The sequence below is a fragment of the Tursiops truncatus genome, chromosome 10 (assembly GCF_011762595.2).
Source record: "Tursiops truncatus isolate mTurTru1 chromosome 10, mTurTru1.mat.Y, whole genome shotgun sequence".
Taxonomy (NCBI): Eukaryota; Metazoa; Chordata; class Mammalia; order Artiodactyla; family Delphinidae; genus Tursiops; species Tursiops truncatus.
In genome coordinates this window covers 102,443,110-102,468,623 of record NC_047043.1, presented here as the reverse complement: position 1 = coordinate 102,468,623, position 25,514 = coordinate 102,443,110, and the positions used below count along the sequence as shown (strand labels likewise).

The following is a 25,514-nucleotide window of genomic DNA, read 5'->3' as shown; positions in this document are numbered from 1 at the left end:
TGAAGAGGAGGGAAACCCTGGCGGTGGCTGGAGGGGAGACACAGGAGCAGCGGGGGCTCCGGACTGTTTTCTGGGAGGGGGGCAGGGCCACTGACGGGGAGGGGCCAGGGGGTCACTCACTCCGTTGGAGACGTCCCAGCTGAGCATCATCTTGGCCTTCTGCTCAGCCTCCTGGGTCCCGTCCAGCACAAGGCCAAATCCCCCGTTGATCACCTCACCCCTGCGAGAGGCAAAAGGTTCCCAGGTCACGCTGGGTCCGACCCTGCGAGGGGCAGGCCTGCTTCGGAAGCGCTGTCTGGGGAAACAGCCCCGCAGCCCGGAGCCTGCCTGTGCCTAACGACCGAGGGATGCAGGCTGCCCGCTCGTGCCTCCGCGCTCCACCCACAGACCCCAGGCCCCCTTCCGGGCCCCCACGTGTCGCCTCCGTGGGGGGCGGGGCCACCTCTTCCGGGCCCCCACGTGGCTCTCTTCCTGCCGTCCTTCGCGCTCGTCCTCCTGTACTCGCATTCGGGGTCCTGATTACTTGATTTGAGGGCCGAGTTCCCGGATGCCCAGCATTTGCTGGACCACCTCCTCTCCCGGGTTTGACGTGCTCTGGGGTCCCTCGTCCCTGAGAGCTGTCATTCCATTCTCATCATCCACGTGGGCCAGTGCCCGTCCTCTCCCGCTGCTTGCCCCACAGTTCCTCCCCATCAGCCACGGAGACTGCGTCCTTCCCGAAGCCCCGGGATCCATCCTCACCCTCCACGGCTTTCTCCAAGGCTCCTGCCCAGCTCACATCCCTGACCCTCCAGCCCCTTTCGGTTACACACACACGAAACGCCCTCAATCTTGTCAGCTCCTGCCAGGTTTTACTGCCAGGCTCAGCTCTCAGATCCTCTGGCCCCTCGGGCCTCACCTCCTTCTCTGCCCAGCTGGACCCTCCCGACAACCTCAGCCGGTTCCCATCCCACCCAGGGAGCGGAAGCGGAACTCCTGCGCCCGGGCCCGCGTCCCTGCAGCCGGCCGCCCTGTGCCCGCGAGCGGGCTCCCAGCACTTCCCGTGGCCCCTGTGGTGGAGGGGGCTCTGCACGGATTCAAGGTCGTCACCACTCGCTCGTCAGAGGCTGGTGCCGGGGATCGGAGGACAAAGCAGGCGGCAGCCACAGTCCTTTGACCAGAGAGGACTTTTGGAGATTAGAACGACATCTTTCGTTTTGGTAGCCCGAAGCCCAGATGGTCAGAGAGCAAAGGTGCCCAGCTCCAGGGGACCTCTGCAAACCCTGCCTGGAGCAGTCCAGGGCCCAGGAAGACAGCAAGAAAGGAGGACCTGTATCCCGGAGCAGTTGCTGGACAGAGAACGGTCCCGTTGAGAAGGACATAAAAGCAGAACCCTATGTCACATGTACCAAGAGCCAGCGCCAGAGGGACTAAGGAAGGAAGCACTCAACATTATAAGACGAGCAAGAGCACGCACCTCAGGAACAGGACCCTGGGAGAGCGACTCAAAGCAAAACAGCAGAGTCTGTAACTCTGGCCCAGCAGGCCGGAAGCCCCGGGTTTCAGGCAGTGATACCGGCCAGGGCTGAAGAGGTTATGCAAACAGGAATCTTCATGCCGGGAACTGGGGCGCCCACGGTGCACACACACTGACGGTTCACGTTCACGGGAGGGGTGCCTCGGCAGGGCGGGGCCTGTCCTGGCTCCTTCACAAGTGACTGCGGGTGGCTTTGCCGGGAACCCCAGGCAGAGTCACATTCTCGGTGCTGCTGCCTCATAGGTGGGACCATCGAGGTGATTCGACGAGTGTCTCTGGAGACACCCGTGCACAGGTCGCGCACCACAGGAGCCTTAGCTGCCGCGACTGATCTCCACCGCTAGCCCGCAAAGCATGCTGCTACCGTGACCATTTGTCCAGGAGAAACAAGCTCCTTGGGGAGCCCCATGCACAGCCGGGTTCGAGATATGCTCTAGTGAGGAAACAGCATCACATCCAGATAAAGACGGTGCACTTACTCCTCAAACACGTGAGGCCCCGGGGCTGGACCGGGTGTAAGGACAGAAGGCAGGGACACAGGGACTGAGGGGAAGGCCCGGACCCTCCCTGGAGGGACGGAACCACACAGGCTCTACACAGCCGTCCAACCCGCCGAGACCAGGGACTGACTGCCGACTCTCCCGCTCTGCGCCCTGTCTAAAAGGAGCAGACGGCAGGGACCGCGGGCGGGCAGCACAGGACACACCCCAGCACACAGTCAGAGCAGACTGGGCAGAGCAGGGGCCGCAGAGCGACCCAGTGCCGACTCTGACCAGCTCAGAAACGGGAACGCAAACTGAGAGGTATCAGTGGCTTATGACTTAGACACTTGCTTTTCCGTACAAGAAGGCAAAAACTATAGCTGGAGACGGAAGGAAGAACAGGCATGGGACAGATTTTTCCCGCTGATCTTCACAGGAAGGTTTGCGCAGTATCTGGTGGATTAAATCATGCATGTCTGTGTCTGATGGATTCCGGGTGAATCTGAGGCACTTTCCAAAGGAGCCCTCGAGGGCGGCCACGACCGAGGGCCTCGGGGCCAGCGCCTCGCCGGTCGCGCCCTGTCAGGGCCTAGGGCAGCCTGGCAGTGAGAGGGGACCCCGCTCTGGGAGCCCCGCGCAGGGTCAGCGGCGAGCACTGTCCTGAGGCCTCGTGTCCTGCACACTTTCTCGGGGGCTCCGTCCTGCCTTCTGCGGTCCTGTCACCAATGTCGCGAATCCAGGGACAACAGATCTGGGTCCAGATCTGGCTCCACCAGCACCTCCGGCCCCCTTCAGAGCTGCTCTTGCACCTGCAGCATGACTCAGCAAACCCAGTGCCAACACGCCAGGCGCTCCCTCCCGTCCTGGTTTTCTCCAGCCTGTGTCTCTGAAAGGACACGCGATCCGATCACATTTTCCATTCATGAGAGCCACCTGACTGGGCTGCAGCTCGGAATTCCGGCCTCAAAGGGCCCAAGGCCAAGCCAGCCCCCGGGGACGCTCTGGAAGCTGCAGCGTGAAGGACTTGGCTCTGGAGGGCAAGTCCAGGCTTGATCCGGCCAAAACGGGCTCAGAGGTCAGCTCAGAGGTGGCCGGGCCCCGGGCAGCTGTCTTCCTCTGCGGGGCCACGGCGCCCCCTGCTGCTCTGAGGAGCCAGGAATCCCACGCGACCAGAGCTCCCCAGGCGACCCCCCCACCCCCACCCCCGCCCAGAGGCCACGCGCACAGGTGTAGCCCCAGCTGCCTGCTGCCTCAGTTTCCGCATCTGTAGATGCATTTCTTTTCCAAGAGTGGGTGAGAGAGGGGATTCAAATGCTTGCCAGGCGGTCCACTTGCAATAAACGTTAGTTATTCATCGTTCTTAGCAGCAAATATGACATCATGGTTTATAACAAGAAAGACGTATTTGGTCTTTGCCCACCGTTCCTGGCACGGAGCTCCCAAAACCCTTGGAATTTCCTCTGCTGAGAGGGATGAAGGTGTCTTTCCTTCTGCTGATGAGCTGACTCTGGGAAACCACCCAAGGATGGGGCTGGATGCCAGTGGAGCCGCCGTGTGATCAGAGGCCTGGAACGTGGGTCCCAGCCCCTGACCTCCCGGGAGGGCGGGGGGGGCTGGAGGCGGAATCAGTCGCCAGTGGCCGTGATGTAGTCAATCACGCCCGCATAAGGAACCCTCCATAGAAACCCCGAAGGAGCGGGTTCAGAGAGCGCCCAGGCTGGGAAGCCAGAACGCTTCCATGTGCTGCCGTGCCCGGCCCCAGCCCCACAGGGTCCCTTTGGGTCCTCAACTCGTGTATCTCCTCATCCGGCTACGGATTCACAGCCTTTGATATCTTTTGTAGTAAATCAGAAATCCAGTGACTAAATGGGTTCCCTGCGTTCTGTGAACTGCTCTAGCAAACCTTAGTGGAACCCGAGGAAGCGGCTGCAGGGACCCCTGATCTGCAGCTGGTGGGTCGGAAGCACGGGTAATACTGTGCACATGTGACTGGAGTCGGCAGGTGGGTGGGGGACAGCCCCGTGGGACTGAGCCCTCAGCCGTGGGATCTGACGTTATCTCTGTGCTGACAGTGTTGGAACTGAGTGGAACTGCAGGACACGCAGCTGGTGTCAGAAAACCCCCTTGGGTTGGAACTGGGTGCAGAATTATAGGGACGTCCCCACGAGGGAACTGCATCTGTCGCCCAGAAGGGAGCCTCCCAGAAGCCCTAGCTCCCTCGCGGCGTGGGCTGGAAACAGGCCTGGCTGGGTAGAGAGGGGCCAGGACCCAGGGAGCCCAGAACCCAGGTCCCCGCCTCCCAGCCCAGCCCCTGGCGGAGTGAAAGGACGGGGCCAGGAGAGTGCTGAGCATTCCCTGGAAAATATCTGTGAAAGCAGCATGAAAACGACAGGAAAGGGTGATTTACGGCGTCCATGGCAGGCCTTGGTGTCCCGCGCGACGGGTGAGACCCCAAAGGTGGGGTGTTGGGCAAGGCCCCCATTTCCAGCACACACGAGGAGCCCTCGGTAGCGGGAGCTCCAGGAAGCAGGCCCAGGACCCTGGAGGAGACCCCCGAGCCTTCCACAGGAGCCCCAGCTGCACCACCGGCCCCCAGAAACCTCCTTACCAGCCGACACCCCCGCCGTTGTGCAGGGCAACCCAGGTGGCTCCCCGGAACGCATCTCCCACGAAGTTCTGCACGGCCATGTCTGTGGAAACAGAGCCCCGTCAGCCCCCGAGGAAGGCAGCCAGGCCGGGCCAGGGTCTGAGGGACGGATGGGAACAAGGCAGGGCAACTGCAGGAACAGCGGAAATTTGTATTTTCAGAGCCAAGCAAAGCAGGACAATGAACGAGTGCCCGACGAGCACTGTCGCTCCTGCTGTCTTCTCTCCGGTGCCAGGTACAGCGCCCCAGAGGCACGGAGGACAAAGGAATTCAAAGGGATGTGGTGGCAGTGTCAGCTCAGATGACAAAGAGCATCCGTCCCACCCTTAGAGCAAACACGCTAATTGGGGGGCAAACTGCAAATCACCAACTGTCCTCGGCCCATCAGAGGCCCGAGGTCCCGGGGCGGCCAGCTACCCAGAACTCTGTGGAGGCAGGCACCTGCACGGAAACGGAACCCGTGCCTCACTCGTGTCTAAGGGCTCGCTGAGTGACAAGCCTCAGCGTGCCTGAGACCGAGGCCCCTGGGGACACGGACAGAAGGGGTCGGCACCCTCCAGCGGGCTCTTCCTCCAAACCCCCACTGTGCCCACAGAGAAGAGGAGGGGGTCCTGGGAATACTTTCGTCCTAGTGCAGGGCTATGAGATACAAGAAGAGCAGCTCTAGGACCTGGAAAAGGCCAGGGAGCAGATTCTCCCCTGCAGCGTCCTGAGACGTCACAGCCCTGCCTGCACCTCAGCTTAAGCCCCGAGAAACTGACTTCAGACTTTAGACCTTCAGAACTGCGAGGGAACACATTGGTGCTGTTCCAGCCTCTGAGTCTGTGGTATGTTGTCACCGTGGCCAAAGGACACGAATGTAAACCACATTAATATCAGAGAACTTCAGAGCCAGCAGTATTATCAGGGATAAACAGGGACATCACACGATGATAGCGGTCAATTCTCCAAGAAGAGACAGTAAACCTAAACAAGGGCACACCTAACAACACCACTCTAAAACACACGTGGCAGGGCTTCCCTGGTGGCGCAGTGGCTGAGAGTCCGCCTGCCGATGCAGGGGACACGGGTTCGTGCCCCGGGCCGGGAGGATCCCACGTGCCGCGGAGTGGCTGGGCCCGTGAGCCATGGCCGCTGAGCCTGCGCGTCCGGAGCCTGTGCTCCACAACGGGAGAGGCCACAACAGTGAGAGGCCCGCGTACCGCAAAAAAAAAAAAAAAAAAAAAAAAAAAAAAAAAAAAAAAACCACATGGCAAAGTGGATGAGAACTGAAAAGAGAACAGACAAATCCACACACACAGTTGGGAACTTCATCACCCGTCTGTCAGTAATTTATGGAACAAGTCAGCAGAAAGTCAGTAAGGACCTAGACACCAGGAACAGCATCACCAACTGACGTGACCTCATTGACATTTAAAGAACAAGCCCCCAAGTAACCGCAGGAGACACCTTCTTCCCACGTGCCCCAAGATGGACCAATACAACCCTTAGCAAATTTAAGAGAACAGAACGAATACACAGTGAGCTCTCAGACTATAGTGGAATTAAATCAAAAGTCAGTAACAGAAAGACATCAGAAAAATCTCCCCAAACTTGAAAATTTAAAAAGATACTTCTCAATCACTCATGGGTCCAAGAGAATGTCTCAAAGGAAATCTAAAATATTTTGAACTGAATGATAATAAAAATATATTATGTAAAAATTTGTGGGATGCAGCTAAAGCAGTGTTTAGAGGGAAATTCAAATTCACTTTTGTTAGAAAAGAAAAAAGGTTTAAACTCAGTAACCTCAGCTTCCACCTCATGACACCAGAGAAAGAAAACCAAATTAAACCCAAAGTAAATAGGAAGAAGGTCATACTAAAGATTAGAGTAGAAATCCATGAATTTGGAAGCAGAAAAGCAATTTAAAAATCATTTAAACTAAAAGCTTCTTGAGAATCTCAATAAAAATGATAAACCTCTAGCCAGACTCATAAAGGAAAAAGAAAGAAGCCACAAACGACCACCATCAGGAAGAGCACAGCGGACCCCACAGACGTGAAGAAGATAATGAAGGAATACGACTCTATACGCATAAATTCCATAACTTAGACGAAGTGGACCCAATCCCTCAAAACAAAGTGATGCGGGGGGTGCTCCTGACCGTCCACCTCCTTCCCTTGGGATCCCGTCCATAATGGGAGGAGCTGCAGGTGCTGGGAACCAGAAGGCCCCCCAGGACCGGAGCGCAGAAGCTCTGGGGCGACAGTAACAATCGCGGCGGCTGCAGCAGCAGCAGTCCCTCCCTGAACGCGGCCCAGGGGCACCCGGGTCTCGGGCATCCACCTAGCTGGGCCACCTGGCACCCGCCCTGGTTTACCACTGAGCCCGCATCCCAGGACCCCTCCCTCCGTCCTGGGCTGGCCACCCCGTGCCATGCCTCTCAGAGGCCAGCACCTTGCTGGCAACACCACAACCGACTGAATGAATCCCTTGATCGTTCAATACAATCCAACAGAGGAAAAGCTTAAGTTTGCTGTGCTCCTCACCCGCACAGAAGGCAGAGCCGTCACGGATGTTGGAGGTCTCCCTAAACGGGCTGTCTGTGCCGCTCACGTCGTGGTGGTCTCGGCTCAGGACCACCGGTGCCTGCAGTGCAGGAGGACACAAGAGGTCAGCTACCCATGTCCACTGCCCAGCACAGGGCAGAGGTCAAGGGACAGGGCACACCGATGCCCTTCGGATTCCCCTGAGAAGCAGACCTTCGGCGGGAGGAAGTGCAGGGCTTCTGTTGCCCCCGTGGCTGCCCAGAGACGCACTTTCCAGCCACCTGGAGCCCCATGTGCTCTCCAGCTGCTGGGTCCGAGTCTCCTCAACCCCACCCGCACTGTCACCACACCCACTTGATAGAGGAAAACTGAGGCCCGGAGAGGACAGGACACCTCCCCGATGTCACAGGGCTGTAAGGGACAGCCTGGTGTTTCGACGGCACTAGAGGTACCGGGATTTCACGGCTTCAGCGTCCGAGGAGCTGCCCTGTCCTTGAACAGGCCAAGTATGCTCCCCCTCTTCACCTCTGCCATGAACCACCTGTGCAGTATTCCGGCACCTTCTGGATACTCAGGCCTCTGCTCTGCGTCTGCAAGGCAGCAGGCCATCCTGACCCCTGTCGCCCCACATGTCACCTCATTCACAGAGCTTGGTACCACTGAGATCCCCTGAACTGATACGTTTGCCTGCATGTCCAAGTGTCCCTCCACCAGCACCAGGCAGGACCCTGTCTACCTTGTCCTCTGCACAGCAGTGCTGCAGCAAGGCTGGCACCAGGGGGCGCTTGGGAAGGAGTGGGGGGGGAGGGAAGGAGAGATGGGGAAGGAGGGAGGGGAGGTGGGGGGGGAAGGAGGGAGGGGTAGGAAAGGAGGGAGGGGAGGTGGGGGGGAAGGAGGGAGGGGTAGGAAAGGAGGGAGGGGAGGGAAGGAGGGAGGGGAGGGAAGGAGGGATGGGGGACGGAAGGGGGAAGGGATGGAAGGGGGAGGGAAGGAGGGAAGGGGGAGGGGGAGGGAAGGGGGAGGGAAGGAGGGAGGGAGGGAAGGAGGGGGAGGGAAGGAGAGAAGGAGGGAGGGAAGGGGAGGGAAGGGGAGGGAAGGGGAGGGGGGAGGGAAGGAGGGAGGGGTAGGAAAGGAGGGAGGGGAGGGAAGGAGGGAGGGGAGGGAAGGAGGGATGGGGGACGGAAGGGGGAGGGGGAGGGGGAAGGAGGGAGGGAAGGGGGAGGGGGGTGGGGGAGGGAAGGAGGGAGGGAGGGAAGGAGGGGGAGGGAAGGAGGGGGAGGGAAGGAGGGGGAGGGAAGGAGGGAGGGAGGGAAGGAGGGGGAGGGAAGGAGGGAAGGGGGAGGGGGAAGGAGGGAGGGAGGGAGGACTAAGATGCTGTCTCTGCCCTGCCAGCACTGTGGCACCACAGCAGGAAGTGCGCATGCACTGAGCGAGGTGGGCAGGGCTGACCAGGAGGGAAATGGGGAAAAGCAGGGAAGGTTGTCATGGTTTGAAAGGGACGATTTAACAAAGCCACGTGAGACACTCGTGGGAAAGCCACGTTCTCAGGTTACGGGAGCCTCTTTTCTGATAAGAGGTTCAGAGAGGGCCCCTGACTGCCCAAAGTCACACAGCAGGGACCGAGTTGCCAGAGCCTGGGCTTGAGGACGGGCCTCCTCCCTCCCGGGCCTGGGCTGGCCTGGTGGGGAGGCAGGGGAGCCCCTCCCAAGCACAGGACAGCCCACCTTGATCTTCCCACGGGCGATGGCTTGGTTGAAGGCCACGGCGATGGCCACACGGCCTTTCTGGTCCGAGTACAGGATCCTGGCCTGGGAGCCCACCACCTGCGGAGAGAAGGGTGAGAGCTGACCGACGCGGGGGACGCTCGGGAGACACGGCCACCAGCAGTCAGACGGCCGCCTCCAGGGGGGCAGGAGGCGGCCCTAGAGTCCAGCACTCACGTCCTGGCCCGCGTGTCCACGTGCAGTCTGGGCCCCCAGATGTCCCTCCTGACCCATCCCCGCAGGGTTAGCCCCAGGGGCCTCCGGGACCCTGACTCGCCTGTCTCCGGGGATATCACCTCCTGTGGGCGTCACCCCGCTCGACCCTTCCCACCAGAGTAACCTCAGCACCCCACGAGGCGGTTCTGACGTGTCTGCCTTGCTCCAGCTTGGCACCCAGAGTCTCCTTAGTGAGTCTGTGAGGAAGACGCTACTGTGCTCATCACAGGCCCCGTTGCACAGGCGAGGCAACGGGCCGGGGAGGCTGAGCCCCTGCGCACCGCCACCAGGACGCAGCCGCTTTGGAGCTGGGGGGCGCTCACTGCGGGAGACAAAGGCTCCCGAAAATGAACTGTCGTTCATGCTGGCGTTGTCACTGCTAGCACAGCGTCATCGTCAGCGCAGTGGCTCTCAGCCGGGCGACCTCTGGGGATGACTGTGGACATTTGGGTGCTGCTGGCATGGGTAGGGACGCTGCTAGACTATGGTCCCCGTGACCAAGAATCTCCAGCCCCCAGGCGCTCGAAGAGGTAGTAGCGCCCATGTTCACAGCAGCATCATTCACAGTAGCCAAGAGGGGGAAGCAACCCATGTCCATGGCCGGCGATGGATAGACAAGGTGTGGTCCATACACACAGGGAACACGATTCCGCTTAAAAAGGAAGGAAATCCTGACATGTGACAACGTGGATGAACCTTGAGGATATCAAGCTCACGGAAATAAGCCAGACACAGAAGGAGAGGGGAGGGGAGAGGGAGCTGGGGTCTGACGGGGACAGAGCTCCAGCTGGGGAAGATGAGAAAGTTCTGGAGATGACGGTGCTGATGGTCGCACAGCAGCGTATGTGCTTAATGCCACTGAGTCGTACCTTCCAAATGGGTCAAATGGTAAATTTTATGTCACATATATTTACCACAATCGAAACAAATTCACCTGGCCCCAGACGTCAGCAGTGCCGAGACTGAGAGACCCTGGACTCTGCAAAGGGGGTGCAGGTGTTTCCCTCAGCCGCCCAGGGATGGGGTGAAGCACGGCAGGGCGGGGGGGGGGGGCGTCCACAGGAGGCCCGCGCACGCCAGCCTCTCAGTCAGCCTGGGGCTTCCTCGGCCTCCCGCCTTCCACCCAAAGGCCTTGGCTTATTCGCGCCAGCTGCCTCAAATCCTTTTTGGAGAAATTGTACCGTAAACCAGCACGGCAGCCTTTCAGGTTTCCTGGATCCACAAACAGAAAATGGGAGGAACTGACCCAGGACTGCCAGCTTTGTCGAGAGCGTACATTAAAAGAAACAATTAAAATGTTAAAAGGACAACCTTCTGTGATCACCAACTTTCACGAGAGACGAGGGAGGGAGGGAGGGAGGGAGGGGGGAGGGCAACCTGAAACAAGGGGGAAAGACACAATGTCCAGGTAACTTTAACTCAAACACAAAGAGAGGGTCCTGCTCGCAGGTTGGGGGGGCATCCAGCTGGCCGCCCACACGCCCTCAGCCCTGCAACCCTGCCGGCCCCTTCTCGGTGGTCGTGGCCCTCCTCTCCAGGCCTCCCTGCACTGGCCCCCCATCTCCACCTCTTGCCCCACCCTCCCAGGCCCAGGCCCTCAAGTCCAACAGTGACGGCCGTGGGCATCTCAGGCTCCAGGTAGCTGGCATGAAGGGTTTTGTGGAGAAATGCATTTGTGACCGCTGGGCCAGGAGGCGGCGGCAGCCTGGCTGGACAGGGCTGGACCAGGAAGCCCAGGAGAGGGGGCTCAGAGCTCGGGGGAGGCCTGGCTGAAGCCCAGGCCAAGGACCCACTGGTCCAGACGTGGTGGCGGCATCCGGCCATCAGGGTCTGTGGTCAGAGGCCTGTGACCCACACGCCCATTTCTCACTTTGCCCTGGTGCATCCGGTTGGCTGTCTCCTCAGGCCTGTGCACTGGCTGACCCCTCCGCTTCCCCCACTGTCACTCCCCCCACCCAGCCCCCAACCCCACTTAGACCTGAATCCACAAGTCAGCTCCTCAGAGACACCCTTCTGACGGGTTCGTGTAAACCAGTCCCCACCTCGAGTCACCCGATTGGTGGTCACGCTCACAGTCACGGAAACGCCCGTCCCCCCAGCCCTGGCCCCGCAGAGCGTCAGAGGGCCTGCTCCAAGCCCCACACCACAGCCAGGGGGCACGCGCCGCCTCCAGCATCTCCACCGCGCAGACAGGACGGGAGGCTCAGAGAGGCCAAGCCACTCACCCCAGGTCACACAGCGGAGAAGCCGGGAGACCTGGCTCCAGGGCCCAGCAGGGGAGTGAGGGGAGGAAAGACCTGCCTGACCCTGGTTGCTGCCCCGGAGCCCAGGCCCCCTTCTGAAAGGTCCTGGGCTTCTCTGCCCAGCGGCCCCTGGGTTAGGTGGCCAGTGGGGACATCACCTAACTGGCCCAGGTGGCAAGCAGCACCTCACCCCGGGCACGGTCCAGCTGCCCACCCTGCCCCCGCCAGGCTGAGCCCTCACCAGCCGGTGCTGGGAGGCCTCCCGGATCCAGCGGATGTTGTCCATGTACTGCTGCTCCACAGCCGGATTCACTGCAGGGAGAGGGGAAAGGGTGTCACAGGCACCAGCAGGCCCTGCCCCACGGTGGGGGGCGGCACAGACCCTCCTCGCGAAGGCTGCAGGGCAGAGGCACCCGTCTGTGTCCACAGACGGACCCACAGATGGCCTGGAGCAGCTGTGACACGGAGACGCAGAGGGGCCTGGACACGGGGGAACGGCGCAGATGGACACAGGGCCAGCTACAGGGAGGCAGAACACCATCAACAGGCACCACCCAAGGATGTGCCCTGTGCCCATGGGGCCAGGCCAGGGACCACGTGTCCAGGCTGCCCAGCACCGCCAGGCAGGTGTCTATTGGAGCCTCTGGGGGTCACCGTGCACCAGCATCTCCAATCAGCAGCCTCACCTCCACCAGCAATGACCTCCTCCAGCACTGACGTGGCCAGCTGATCCGTGACCGCCAGGTCCTGCGGGTCCCCGGACGTGCACACCCAGCGGAAAGGCCCAAAGCCCTGGGAGAATATGTCCCTGCAAGGGCAAAAGGCTCGTCAGCTGGGGGCTTCCAGGCTGGCTGCACCCCCTGGCTGGGGTCACCACGGTCGGCGAGGCCGCAGGTGTTCCAGAACTGAGGAGGTGAGGGCTGTGCGCCAGGCGGTGGTTCGTGGGGGCCTGTGTAGTGAGTGGGCGTCGGTGTCCACGATGGCTGCCGGAAGCCCCCAAGCCACGAACTGGACGGTAACTTCCCCCAGCCCCCTCTGTCCCCTCGGTGTCCTTTCCCAGCTCCCCTCTCAGAGCTGTACCATCTCTGGCTGCAGAAGCAGGGAGCTGGGACACAGACAAGCAGAAATTCCTTAAGTTGCTGTTGGAGACAACCTGAAAACCAGGCAACTGAAACTAAATATTGGGACAAACAGTAAACTTAAGGCCAAATCTGCTTTAAGTGGGCTGACCTTCCGAGGGGACTCCAGGCAGAGGAATGCAGGGGCCTCCCTGGGCTCCCGCGCCCACCCAGCCCCTGCTGGGCTCCCTTCCCACTGCCCCCTGGGGACACCCCAGTGGCCCTGGCCCAACTCTGGCCCCTCCCCTCCCACAGTGAACGTCAGAAGGACGCGGGCCTCTCTCGCCCCCCGGGGGTCCCCTCCGGTGCAGATCCGGGGCTGCTGCCCACCCCACCCAACCCAGCGGCTCAGGCCCGAACTCCACCCTGTCCTCTCCCTCCGGCCGCTCCCTGGTCCCTGCTTGTTCCGGCCCACGTGGCCAGGGAAGCACACGGGCTGCAGGGATCAGGCCCTCCGCCGCCCACTCGTGGCTCGGGCGTGGCCGATCCTGTTCTCTCCCTGAGGCCCTACACAGGGTCTCTCGTTTTCAGCTCCTTTCCCCCTGCATTTTGGGGTGGAAAGCCCGTGACCCGGTGCAGGCCTCAGCACGTGGCCTGAGCAGTGGGGAGAGGAGGAGATCTTCAGACCTGCATGTCCAGGACAGACGCTGGAAGGGCCCATCACTCACCCCATAATGTGCTGGACGTACGAGGGGTAGCGGAACTCCGTCCTGTTGGCGCCCGTCTTCCCCACGTCAGCCCCTGTGCGCGGAGACCCAGCGTCACCTGGAGAAACCGAGGCCCAGCGAGACCAAGGCCCTGGCAGGGCCAGCTTCCAGAAGGGACACGTGGAGCCAACCCGCAGGCCACACTGCCCCGCCCACGAGGCCTGCAGAGAGGGAACCCCCCTCCCTTCTCGCTCACCTGCTCTCTGGGCCTCCAGGAGGAAGGCGTTGCCATAGTCCCAAAAGAAGAAGTTCTCCTGGGCCAGCCTGTTGATGGCCGAGACGTGCCTCCTCAGGCTGCGAGAGGTGCGGTCAGTGGTCAGCTCAGCACCGCCCGCCGGGGCTGAAACCGCAGCCGAACCCCACAAGCCCCACCTCCCTGCTGACTCTTCCCCCAGCTGACCCCACCCCTCCTGGCTCCACCCCCTTCTGACCCCACCCTGACTGGCTCCACCCCTCCTGGTTCCACCCTCCTGGCTCCACCCCAGCTGACCCCACCCCTCCTGGATCCACCCCCTGCTGACCCCACCCCTGACTGGCTCCACCCCTCCTGGTTCCACCCTCCTGGCCCCACCCCTGCTGACCCCACCCCTCCTGGCTCCACCCCTGACTGGCTCCTCCCCCAGGCTCCACCCTTCCTGGCTCCACCCCTTGCTGCCTCCTCCCCCCAGCGCCTCCTTCCTGGAAGCCCCGGTCCGTGCCGGCTCCTCAGGTCCCCCTACCCTTCAGGACCCTGCAGGCAGCCCCTAAGCTAGCGCCTATGGGTCGGGTCGTCAGCCAGCCAGCCCGGCGCCGGGACCAGACTCTGCTGAATAAGCAACGGCCTCTTGCAGAAGCGCCTCAGGCTCCCCTCCACCAGCACCTGCTCAGCACTCACACGTGCTGGAAGCTGCCCCCAGTGTTTTGCAAATGTCACCCCAGTCTGTTCCCAGCATACCCACAGGCCAGGGAGCCCATGACCCCGTGTGACAGAGGAAGAGACAGAGGCCCAGAGAGGTTAAGGGTCTTGCCCGAGGCCACACAGCTGCCCCAGGAGAACTGGGCAGAGGCCAGAGCCTCCCAGTCCAAAGTTCCTGCAGGCCATGTGTACCCCCATCCCTCCCCCGAGCAGCCCTGGGACCTGCATCACCTTTCCTGGACCAGGGCTTTGAAGGCAGCAGGGTCGGAGGCCATGAGGCTCTGGGCCTCTGCGAAGCCCAGCTGCACGGGGTAGTAGCCACCGTTGAACGGGTTGTGGCAGGACGTCTGGTCTGACCCCAGGTCCACCAAAAGCTCCCCCGTCGTGTCCAGTTCACGGACCAGGCGCTCCCTGGGGAGACTCAGGTGGTCAGGGCAGGGCAGGCAGTGCCGGGGCCCGAGCTCAGGGTCCAGCCAGGGGGGCACGCAGCGTTTCCCAGCCCACACGCCCAGTCGTCAGGCATGGAGGCTCATCCTGCTTTCCCTCTGGAAAGATCCCCGGCGGGAGGGCTGCCCGGCTGGGCAAAGGCTGCCGTGAGCTCGGCCAGGATCCGGGCCATGAAGGTTGGGAGCAGAGCCTCAAGCTGACACTGGAAGCCTTGTGTCCCGGGAGCACCTGGCCCGGGACCTTGGCTGGGGGGGCTCACCCGGTGTCCTCGAGGCTGCCAACGCCCCCCACTTACCAAAGATCCACCACGTTGCCATGGTAACCAAGGCTGAGGGCCTCCTTCCTCTTCCTCGCTTCCCTGGAAGGGGCAAGGGCAGGACAGATGGCCCCACCGCACCTGCCCACGGCTACCCACCCCCAACACACAGGCCCCAAGCTGGTGGGGATGCAGAAGGCCCAGGAGGCACCCAAAGCACCACGTGTGAGCGTAGGCCTGAGATGCAGGGACCCATGAGGTGTGTCTTTTGAGGACCCAGGCCTGAGGGGAACAGCAGACTTGAATGCCCTCGGGAGGACTCGCTGGCAAAGGTGACCACCCCTCCCCCCCCAAGGTGTAGAATTCGATCAGTAGAATTAGGGCTGCTGCTGCGAGGACTCTAAAAGGGATCTTTGTAGAACCCACTCAAGGCGATCCTTAAGTAGCAGATGTCACAAAAGATGGCTCTAAACATTATTTGCAGGACTTCCCTGGTGGCACAGTGGTTAAGAATCCGCCTGCCAATGTGGGTGACAGGGGTTCGAGCCCTGGCCAGGAAGATCCCACATGCCGCGGAGCAGCTAAGCCCGTGCACCACAACTACTGAGCCTGTGCTCTAGAGCCCACAAGCCACAACTACTGAACCCGTGAGCCACAACTACTGAGCCCGTGAGCCACAACTACTGAGACTGTGCTCTCGAGCCCGCGAGCCACAACTACTGAGCCTGCGAGCCACAATTACTAAAGCCTGTGCGCCTAGAGCCCATGCTCCGCAACGAGAAAAGCCACTGCGATGAGACGCCCACGCACCGCAACGAAGAGTAGCCCCCGCTCGCTGCAACTAGAGAAAGCCCACGCACAGCAACAAAGGGCCGATGCAGCCAAAATAATAATAAATAAATAAACAAATGTTATTTGGAAAAATAAAAGGACAAAAAACGAAAGCATATTTGGGGGAAACAGATTTGAATACATGAAAACCCCACAGACGTGGGAGGGTCGCCATTCCCGTCTCTGCATCTCCGCAGCTCAGGGAGCAGAAACGGGACCAGACGGCTGCTTCAGGCATTTGTTACACTGATGTGGACTGTGTGTGTGTTCATGCGTGTGACCGCAGAATTAAGGACCCAAACTGTGTGTGACGAGAGGGAGCCGGCATATGGAAGAGGGATACTTAGAGATGACAGAAATGTCACAGTGCTTGAAAGTGTGTGTGAGCATGCGAGTGTGTACGTGCGGGTGTGCGAGTGGGCACGTGTGCTCCAGGTGCACCCACAGGATTGGGGCCAGATCAGGTGAGACCCTTCATGCCACACTAGGAGGTTGGAACTTCTCCTGTGATTAATGGAGAGTTTTCTGCCAGTTTTCAAAGATCTATATCCAAAAAGTACCCAGTCTTGGTAATGGGAATATTTCTCACACTCTGTGTGTCTTTGAACATTTTTACATAAGCCCCCTGGAGACCTGGGGCGAGTCTAATTGCAGCGGGTGGAGCCCCCTGTGCAGAGGCGAACTCCCCACATGGGGCTCAGTTCTGCAGAGCAAATTCGTTGAGAGGATGCTTCAAAAAGGGCACCTGATCAGCGGCCCCCAGGGCAGCCCTGCCCCGCCCCACTGAGATAGCTGAGGAGACAGCATGCAGCGGGGAGGGGCCCAGCGCCACAGGACCAGCCGTGGCCCCCTTGGGGAGGAGGACGGGCCTTGCAGAACCCAACGGGATCCTGTTGAGGGAAGCTCCACCTCCCAGGGGTTGAGCAGATCCAAGCAGCACCTACTGTGTGCCAGGCTCTGGGCTGGGCACTGAGGCACCACGGGGAGAAACGCAAGACATGCTCTTTGCAAAACTGTGGCCGAGCGCTGGGGTCACCGAGAAAACTACTGAAGTCTGTTAGACCACAGGTATGGGCACCACGGATGCACACGGGCTTCCCCCACGCTCGCGGAAGGGACCAGCGAGCAGAAATTTAGAAGGTCCCAGCCCGGTCTCCCCCCGAGCCGGACACCGTACCTGAGTCTTTCAATGCAGCGGTCCAAGCTGTCGGTCACTTCCATCAGCCAGCCTTGCTTGTGGCGTTTCATGAGGGCTGCCCCATCCACCTGGGACCACGAGGCACAGGTGTAGATCACCCCCTTTCCCAACAGAGCCAGGCAGACCCTACAAGCTGCTGTCAGTACTGACTCCCCCTCCTGCCTCGCATCAGCAAACCTGGATTTCGCTTAGGGTGACGGTATGCTCGGCCCCAGGGGATGAACCACATCCTACCTAATCACAACTGCCCTCCCACCGCTTCCAGCCTCCCTGGCGGATGAGAACGCCCGTTTGATCCCATACTGACTGCTGAAGTAAAAGAAGCAGTTTCTAAGGCGTTATTTTCCTGCTAAAATGGAGTCAGCCACAGCTGGCACTTCCCCTGTGCCCTGCCTTGGATGTAGATGTGATGGCTGGGGCTGGGCAGCCACTGTGTGTGCACAAGGAAGCCCAAGAGAAGCTGGAGATGTTGACCCTGACGTGGAGCTGCTGAGCCAACGCCAGCCCTGCTGGCTATGTGAGAAAAGTAAAACCCTCTGTGTCAGCTGCTCTCGTCGGGTTTTCCATCACCTGCAGCCAGGTGGGCTCCTAACAAGTACACCTGTGCGTGTCACAGGCTTACTGTCAGCCAAGTGCGGATCCCACGGGCGCGTGCCCCCATGCTTTCCTCCCGGCTGCCCCTTCTCTTCCGCTCCCTGCCCCTCTTCCTGCCGGAGGAACTCAGAGCCAGAGGGAAGGTTCCTGCGCTCTCCCCGGCTCTCCCCCACCGACCGACCGACCGCTCTGTCCAATATGGGGGAGCCTGGCTCACTTATTCACAGGCTGTACTCCAGGGCCCCAGGGCAAGGGAAGCCAGGCCTCAGGGGGGCAGTTTCACGGCAGAGTGTAGGCAGGCACTGGCCCTGGCAGGTGACGGGCACTTGGAAGGCAGGGGCGTTCGCTGCCCTGGGGACCCAGGCTGGGAGGCTTGGGGGGTGAGGGCGAGAAAAGAGGGGGCAGGCGGGGGTGGGGGGCTCTGGAGGGGGGGCAGGGAGGCGCTCCCGCCAGCTCACCTCTGCAATCACGCCGACGCAGCCCACGATGACGGCGGCTTTGGCCTGAGCCCCACTCATTCCGCCGAGCCCGGAGGTGACAAAGACCTTCCCGGCCAGGTCCTGGACGCCCAGGTACCGCCGCCCGGCATTCAGCACGGTGAGCTGCAGGGCGAGGACTCGGGTTCACGATCTACGCCAGCTTGTCCACCCCCAGGCCCGTGGGCGGGCGTGGCCCGTCTCTCACCACTGTGCCGTGGACGATGCCCTGGGGACCAATGTAGCAGTAACTGCCCGCTGTCATCTGGCCGTACCTGCCCAGAGGGGGAAGCGGGGTGAGCCGGTGCCTGGCGCCCCACTTCACAGGGCCTGAAACGCACTGTCATCACCCCAAGTGCAGCACTACCTTCTCCTTCAGAGACAAAAGAAAGCTATAGAAAAGGCCACAGCCCCCCGTTTCTGGTCCCCCTCAGACCTTTCACAGACAGGCTTCATTCTCTTAAAAACTGTAGTCAAATCACCGGGGAACATTTAGCCACGTGGACAAGAGCTGACGTGACCCGGCACCTCCAGGTGAGGACGAGTCACCACGCCTTCCTGTGGTGGCCAAACCTGGGGGAGCTGAGCCGCTCCTGCAGGAGGAGACCCGGGGCCGGGGGAACACAGAGCGGAAAGGGCCGCGGCCTCCCGGCAACACCCCGAATCCGGACAGTCTGCGGGATTCTGGTCCCGGGATGTGCAGACGCCCTCACCGGGGCCGGGGAGGGGAGCTCTGCCACCCGTCGGGACACCTGAGACTCGCGTGCGGCACGCAGGGCAGAGGCCAGCAAGCGGCGTTAGTGCTGTGTGGGCGATCATTGCTGTTTACATAAGTGGCCTTGTTCTGTAGGCACTGTTTCTGGGTCTGTGTTTGCCCCACACACAAGGCCTGTACGGGCCTTTCCACGTCAGCACCCGCAGACCTTCCGTGGCTCCACAGTCAACCCCATCAGAGGGCACAGGATGTCCCCTCTCCCTGTCGGTCAGCCGGGTGGCTCGGCTGGGCCACAGGACAAGGCCGCGGTAAGGGACCTCCCTGGCCCTGCCGTGCCCTCCAGGGTAGAATCCAGGAACGGGGTGCCAGGGCACCGTGCAAACATTTAAAATACTAATAGACAGCGCCACACTCCAGAGTGCCTCACCAGCAGGGCACCGGCACTCCTGTTTGCATCCTATGACACTTATCCAACAGCTGAGTTTTTGGCAATGTGATGGGAAATTTTGCTGTTGCCTTAGAATTACTCTTCCCTGAGGACCACTGAGGTCAGGAGACCCTCGAGGCTGCTGTCCCCCAGCCACTTTCTGGACCTTCTCTCCTCTGGGTCAGGGTGGATCCTGATTCTCGCAGATCTGAACGCCAAGCCTGTCCCATAACTGGGACAAAGCACTGGACCATGTAGAACCTCTGCTTCCTCCTCCAAAAAATGGGGAGTCATGACCTGTGCCTTGCGTGTTTGTGTGACTGTGACAGGATGTAAGAGAATCGTGCTGATACGATAGACGTCTACCAGGGAGGCGGGTGAAAGCATCCGACCCCGCCGCAGGGCGCGCTCCCTGGTGGCCGCCACCCATGGCGCCTTTACAGGTAGGATCCGAGCTCCCAGGTGGCCCAGGGACACGCGGCAGGGCTGGGAAGCGATTCGGAGGCCTTCTGATTCCATCCCTTGTCGCACCTGATCCACTGCTGCTGCTCCTGCAGTTCACTCTTGGGGGTAAAATCATGGGGTCAGAGTTGTCTCCATCTGGGGCTTTGACCGCAGTCACTGGATGTGGCCCTCCCGCACCCCAGCCTTGCCGTACAGACCTTGACACCCCAGCCTGTGGCTGCCTGTTCCCCCACGTACCCCCACCACGGAGGGGACCAGTTCCACTTTTGTCAGCCTGCTGGTGAAAAGGTTTGCCCTGGTCAGCGGTTCTCAGATTCCTTATCCAGGCAACCCCTTCCCACCTCTGTGGTGATTTGCATCTTCTCTTTGGTCAACTGCTCGCGGCGCCTGGGGTCAGCACTCAGGGGCAGCCAGACCAGGTCTGACTCTGCAGCTCTGCCCCTTTAAACTTCTCTCCGGAGCCCACAGGACAGCAGCACAGGGGCTGGTCCATGGCCACACGCAGGACCCGACCAGACACCGACCGTCCCTCTGCTCCCACTGGTACAGAAGAGGTCGTCAGGCCTCATAACAAATAATAGTAACAGCAACTTATTATATAATAACAGTAACTACTTATGACGAAGGACAAAGGTAATTGGGTTTCTGAGCCTCAGTTTCTTCCTCCACAAAATGGGTTAATAAGGGCCCCTAGCTCGGAGGCTTCTGTAAATCCTAGAACAAGTGGCGGCGACCATGATTACAATCATTCATAGGCTCTCAGCCTGAGGCCCAGCGGGGTGGTTAGGACACCAGCGCCCCGCTCCCAGAGACCCACAAGCACGTGCAGATCAGGGCTGTCCTGTCGCATTCCTTACATCCCCAGAACACTGGGAACAACCCAAACCAGGTGGCAAGTGAGCTGAATAAATAACAGCGCAACTGAGCACTGCCGGTGAAACCCAGCAAGTCAGCCGGAATCCCGAGGAGGGGCCAGGTGCGGAGGGCGTGGCCCCTGGCTGTCGGGTCACCCCCGCCGAGCGCCCGCACACACACGGGATGTCGGGCAGGACACAGGAGACGCTGTGAATTGGGGCGTCCGGGCGGGAGGAGGTTCCCTTTTCGCTGTGGCTCCTTCTACAACGTCTGGGGGAACACCTCCCATTGGAGCGTTAATGTGACAGCGCGCTCAGGGGCTGCACAGACACACGTGTCCTCAGAGCTCACAGAACGGAGCACGTGACGTGTGCGTTTGCGCATTCGTGACATGTAAATTTCACTTCAAGACCAAGAAAACTGCGGGGACTTCCCTGGCGGTCCAGTGGCTAAGACTCCATGCTCCCGATGCAGGGGTCCCAGTTGGATCCCTGGTCAGGGAACTAGATCCCACACGCATGCTGCAACTAAGAAGCCCGCATGCTGCCACTAAGAAAGTCTGCATGCTGCAACTAAAGGTCCCACATGCTGCAACTAAGACCCAACGCAGCCAAATAAATAAATAAACATTAAAAAAAGAAAAAAAATGATGGACAAATACTGAAATCCAGGCAACAATATTTGCAGCTTACTCTGAGACGCATCAAAAAAATGATCGTGGATATAGGGATGCGTAGACAGACAGATAGGCGCTCACGTGAGTTTAGTAGCATATTAATCCCAGAATCTTGGTGTTCCCTATTAATCCTGTCAATTTTCTGTATGTTTGAAACCGATAGTAAGTTGTTGCAAAAGTAGGATTCAAACGGTAGGTTCACTTGCTCACACCTGTATGAAAACTGTAGGCATAGCTATGAAGACTAGCAGAAAATACATAAATGCGAAACCGTGCTGTAGAGCTTTGACTGCGAGGGCTTTGCAAAGTTGTAGTTACTGTTGCTGCGTTGCTTCCTAATAAAGCCTGGCGAAGGCCGTAACATAAGCTGAAACAGTACTTACATGGTAACCCCCATGGCAAAGAGCTTCTCGTACTCCATCCTGGAGGAGTAGTTGGGAATGACCTGCACAAGAGGGCTGGGCTGAGGGCTGGGGGCAGCGCCGTGCCCTTGGGGACGATGGCTCGGCGGGTGTGCGGGCACCTGGCCCTCCCTTCTGCCCTGGGACCCACCATCCCGTTGGTGATGACCAGCCTCGGGGCCCCGGGGCTGCTGGGGAAGAGGCCCAGGGGGTGTCCACTATACATGACCAGCGTCTGCTCCTCTGTCATCTGGGACAAGTAGGACATGGTCAGCCAGAACTGCGGGGAGAGCGAAACACGGGGGCTCTGTGAGCGGGGGCCCTGCACCAGCCCCAAGCCCCCCCCCCACCCAGGCCCTAGCCGTCCTGCCCGGAGCCCTCTACCCTCCAGTGGCTCTCCCTCAGGACCTCCGACGTCCCCAAGTAGCCTCCAGGGCTGGGATCTCAGGCATCGGGGAGGCAGAGCCCGAGTCCTGAGCCTGGTCTGTAACGTGCTTCCAGGCCAGAGGACGTGGGGGAAGAAAGGCCTGGGGTCAGGGCGGGGCCAGGCCACACAGTCCAGCGTACCTGAGCCCAGTTGCTGAACACCTGCCCGTTTCCTCCGTAGGTCACGAGCTCCTGGGGAAACTGGGGAGGACACGATGCTGTCTGAGATGGGGGCCTGGAAGGGAGGCCCCTGCCTGCGCCGGGCTCAGGGGCCAGGTGGCCGATGGCCCCCGAAGGACGAGTTGGGGGCAGGGGAGGAGCCAGAAGGGGCAAGGCCCGGGGACAGTGGCCCACCCGTGACCGGGTAAGTGCTCAGCCTGGGGTGAGCGTCAGAGCTGGGTCTGAGGAAGCTTCCGCCACCACCTGGAGCGGTCACATCCTAGGACCCTTTCACCCTCCAGTAAAATACTCAGGGACCCCCGAAGCCTAACCTTCCTTGAATACGGGTGTCAGAGGTACGGACTGGCGCTCGAGGACGCCGGGAAGGGCACGCGTAGCCACTGAGCACTTGAGCCACAGCCCGTCTGACAAGCTCTAGGGGTAAAATACACCCCTGGTTTCAAAGACTCAGCAGGAGAAAAACACTACAGAATATTTACATTGATGGTCACGTGTTAAATGATAATATTTTGCATATATTGGGACAAACTACAGTATTAAATCTGTTTCTTTTCAGTCTGCATGTGGCTATCAGAAAATGTAAAATTACACGTGTGTCTGTTGTACCGACGCTGGTGTCGTGGTGCTGATGCTGCACCGTAGTTACCGAAGATGCAGCTGCTGGGGGCACCCTGGAGAAGGGGATGATGTCCTCTCTGCACGGTCTTCGCGATTTCCCTCAAATCTATCATTCTTTCTGAATAAAAAGCCTGAGAGCATTTCATGCGCTTCTCCCATTCCGTTTCCACTGCTGGTCCCTGGCCCCCGTCTCCTGGCCCTTACCTGGGCCACGGCAGGGTCCAGGTTGTTCATGATCATGTGCATGATAGCTGCAGCCGCTCTCGTCCGGCAGGGGTACTGCTCCACTGGGTAGGCCCTGCAAAGGGGGCGCAGCTGCCAGGCCTGACGATGGGCGGGCACAGGCTTCCTTCCTGCTAAAGCTTGGGCCCAGCCTGGGCTGGGCGCAGAGGGGACAGCAAGCCCTGGCATCCCGCAGAAGGCGCCTTGGAACTCCCAGCAGGAGGTGCTTCCAAACGCCCTCCTGCTTTGTGCCGGGCCCCGCCCACCCAGGCCGCCCTCCGTCCCCAGTGGGCAGGCTCCGACTGGGATAAAGCGGACTGCAAAGCAAAGCTGAGGCCCCTCCTGCAGGTGGACTCGATTCATCCGTCCTTTCCTTCGGGCCATCAGTGCTCCTGGGCACCCATTCTGCAGTGGGCGCCAGGCCAGCAGCCCCAGACAGGAGCGAGGGCAGGTGGCTCCCGCTTTGCGGGGTCATTCCCGACAGTCTGCGCTTCCGGCATTTCCAAGGACAATGGTGCTCAGAGTGTGATGCCCGGGCAGGGGCAGCATCTCCTGGGGACGGTGAGGAAGGCAGATCCTCCTGCCAGGACCTGGCAGCAGCCCCAAGCCCGGCCCAGGGCAGACGCGTCCATGGGCTTCCTAGTGGGAACAGCCTGGACCTCCCCCTCACTGTGTCCTGACCCCCAGCAGGGTCCCTCCAGGGAGCCTCCCACTCTGGGCCCCTGTGAATCTGTGGCCCAGCACTCACTTCATTTCAGTGTCGGGGCAGAAGCGGTACATGTAGATGTGCCCATACAGTCGCAGCTCCTGGGCGAACTCGGGGGCCAGCAGCTCCTGGGTGTCCGGGGGGAAGTACCGAAGGGCATTCCTCAGCGCCAGCTGGGGGTGGGGGAAGGGGAGAGGGGTGAGGATGGCGGGGGTGTGGGCTCCAAGATCTCCCCACCTGGATTTGCCTCTGTTCCACTCAGAAACCCAGGGCCCTGTCCGGAGACTGCCTGGTTCTCACCCCGGGCCAGCCTACCGTGATGCCTCCTGCAGGAAGCCTTCCCTGACTGCCCTTCCTGCTTCCCTCGGCAGCCCTCGAGTCCCTCCCTCTTCTTGCTCACCGGGGGACCAGGCTGCTTGACCCAAGGCAAGGACCAGAGAGGGGCTGCCCCAAGGCCCGTGGCTACAGCGGCAGGTGCAGACTCGGGGGGAGGGCAGGCTGACAAGCCAGGCCCGGAGGCTCTCTGTGCAAGTGCGGAGCAGCACCCAGCGTGGCCGGTAGCCTCGGGCGGCACACAGCTCTGGGAGGCCCGGGGCAGTGCCTGGAGCCGGCGACAGGCGCCCAAGAGCAGGAAGAAGCGTCTAAGGCTTCTCATCGCACACCGTGGAGAGCAGCGCGACTCCTGCCCCCGTCAGCCTTCTCCAGACGGCCCTCGTGCTCCTGTCCGGCCCCTTCCCTTCCTGCTGCCCCAGCCCCCGTGCCAGCTGCCTCCCTGGGAGCCCCCTCCTCGAAGCCCCAGTCCAGGCGCCCGTGCTTGGGGGCCCGCCTTGACCGTGCGGTCTTGACTCTCAGCACCTCCACGCTTCTCTCCCACAGGCTCTGCGTCTTCGGACGCTTCACCATTGGCTCCTTGCCTCCCATCAGTCTCGCTGAGCTCAAGCAGGGCCAGGGTCCCGGCGGACCCTTCACAGCGCTCCCCCTCCCACCACCCAGCAGGAGCCTGCGGCTGGGGGCGCGGGGTGACGACCCTGTGTTGGGGCGGACGTCGAGGCCACGCCTTCAACCAGCTGACCCTGGAGAACGAACTGCTTTGGGGGCGTGACGAGGGCCTGGTGTGAACGCATTCATTCGACACACATCCACCGAGGGGGAGGCAGTGTGAGCCTCAGAGAAGACGGGTGGGCAGAGGTGACGGGAGAAGAGCCTACGGCCCCGGCCTGGGCCCTGAGGACACCAGCACGTGGGCAGGCAGGGCGCAGGGCCAGCCCGGGAGACAGAGAGCCGGGACCCGGCCAGGAGGACAGCCTGCCCCGTGCGCCCTGAGGTCCAGCACCGCGCGACAAGGGTGTCACTGGGGGCCTGGGGGCACGTGCGGTGGGAGGAGAGAGGAGGGGGAGGGCGGTTCAGGAGGAAGCCGAGGGCAAGAAGGGCAACGAGGGGAACTTCAGCTCAGGAGTGACGGGGACTTGACAGGGTTCGCACAGCGAGTCCCTCTCTAAGGTCCACGTGGAATAAAGCACGTAATCCCTGCTCTCTTGGAAAAATCGAAAGGCGGCTAGAAATACGTCCACAGGCGGTGCTCAGACTCCAGCGGCTTGAGAATCGCGCAGAGGGTCAGGTACATCGGAGGGCTGGGCCCGCCCGCAGTGTCTCTGACTCACAGGTCTCTGACGGGATCCCAGCTGCTGCCGCTGGTCCGGGACCCCCGGGGAGGCACGAGCGAGCTGCACGCAGCAGCAGGGCGGGAGGGGAAGAGGCTGGCGTGGGGAGGGCATGCTGCAGCAGGCCAGGGACACGGCTTCAAGGGCAGGCAGGGCTAGGCGTGCGCCAGAGCTCAGGAGGGCTGGGCCCTTCAGGGTCGTGCCCGTCGCCTCGGCCTGGGCCTCTGGGGTCCACGTTACAC

General features: G+C 60.9%; 1 protein-coding gene across 1 annotated transcript in view; it reads right to left on the bottom strand.

Moving 5' to 3' along the window:
- The window catches only part of UROC1 (urocanate hydratase 1), a 38,131-nt gene that overhangs the window by 8,056 nt on the left and 4,561 nt on the right, over positions 1 to 25,514 (bottom strand). Inside the window, exons 3-20 of the mRNA XM_073787816.1 lie at positions 23,654 to 23,900; positions 22,888 to 22,981; positions 22,027 to 22,086; positions 21,611 to 21,739; positions 21,442 to 21,503; positions 18,129 to 18,195; positions 17,903 to 18,046; positions 16,830 to 16,918; positions 14,861 to 14,923; positions 14,350 to 14,529; positions 13,420 to 13,517; positions 13,185 to 13,257; positions 12,085 to 12,206; positions 11,640 to 11,710; positions 8,901 to 8,999; positions 7,177 to 7,276; positions 4,607 to 4,688; positions 121 to 220 (exon numbers count right to left, since the gene is read on the bottom strand). Of these exons, the coding sequence (XP_073643917.1) occupies positions 121 to 220; positions 4,607 to 4,688; positions 7,177 to 7,276; positions 8,901 to 8,999; positions 11,640 to 11,710; positions 12,085 to 12,206; positions 13,185 to 13,257; positions 13,420 to 13,517; positions 14,350 to 14,529; positions 14,861 to 14,923; positions 16,830 to 16,918; positions 17,903 to 18,046; positions 18,129 to 18,195; positions 21,442 to 21,503; positions 21,611 to 21,739; positions 22,027 to 22,086; positions 22,888 to 22,981; positions 23,654 to 23,900 (1,880 nt within the window). The remainder of the gene's footprint in view (positions 1 to 120; positions 221 to 4,606; positions 4,689 to 7,176; positions 7,277 to 8,900; positions 9,000 to 11,639; positions 11,711 to 12,084; positions 12,207 to 13,184; positions 13,258 to 13,419; positions 13,518 to 14,349; positions 14,530 to 14,860; positions 14,924 to 16,829; positions 16,919 to 17,902; positions 18,047 to 18,128; positions 18,196 to 21,441; positions 21,504 to 21,610; positions 21,740 to 22,026; positions 22,087 to 22,887; positions 22,982 to 23,653; positions 23,901 to 25,514) is intronic.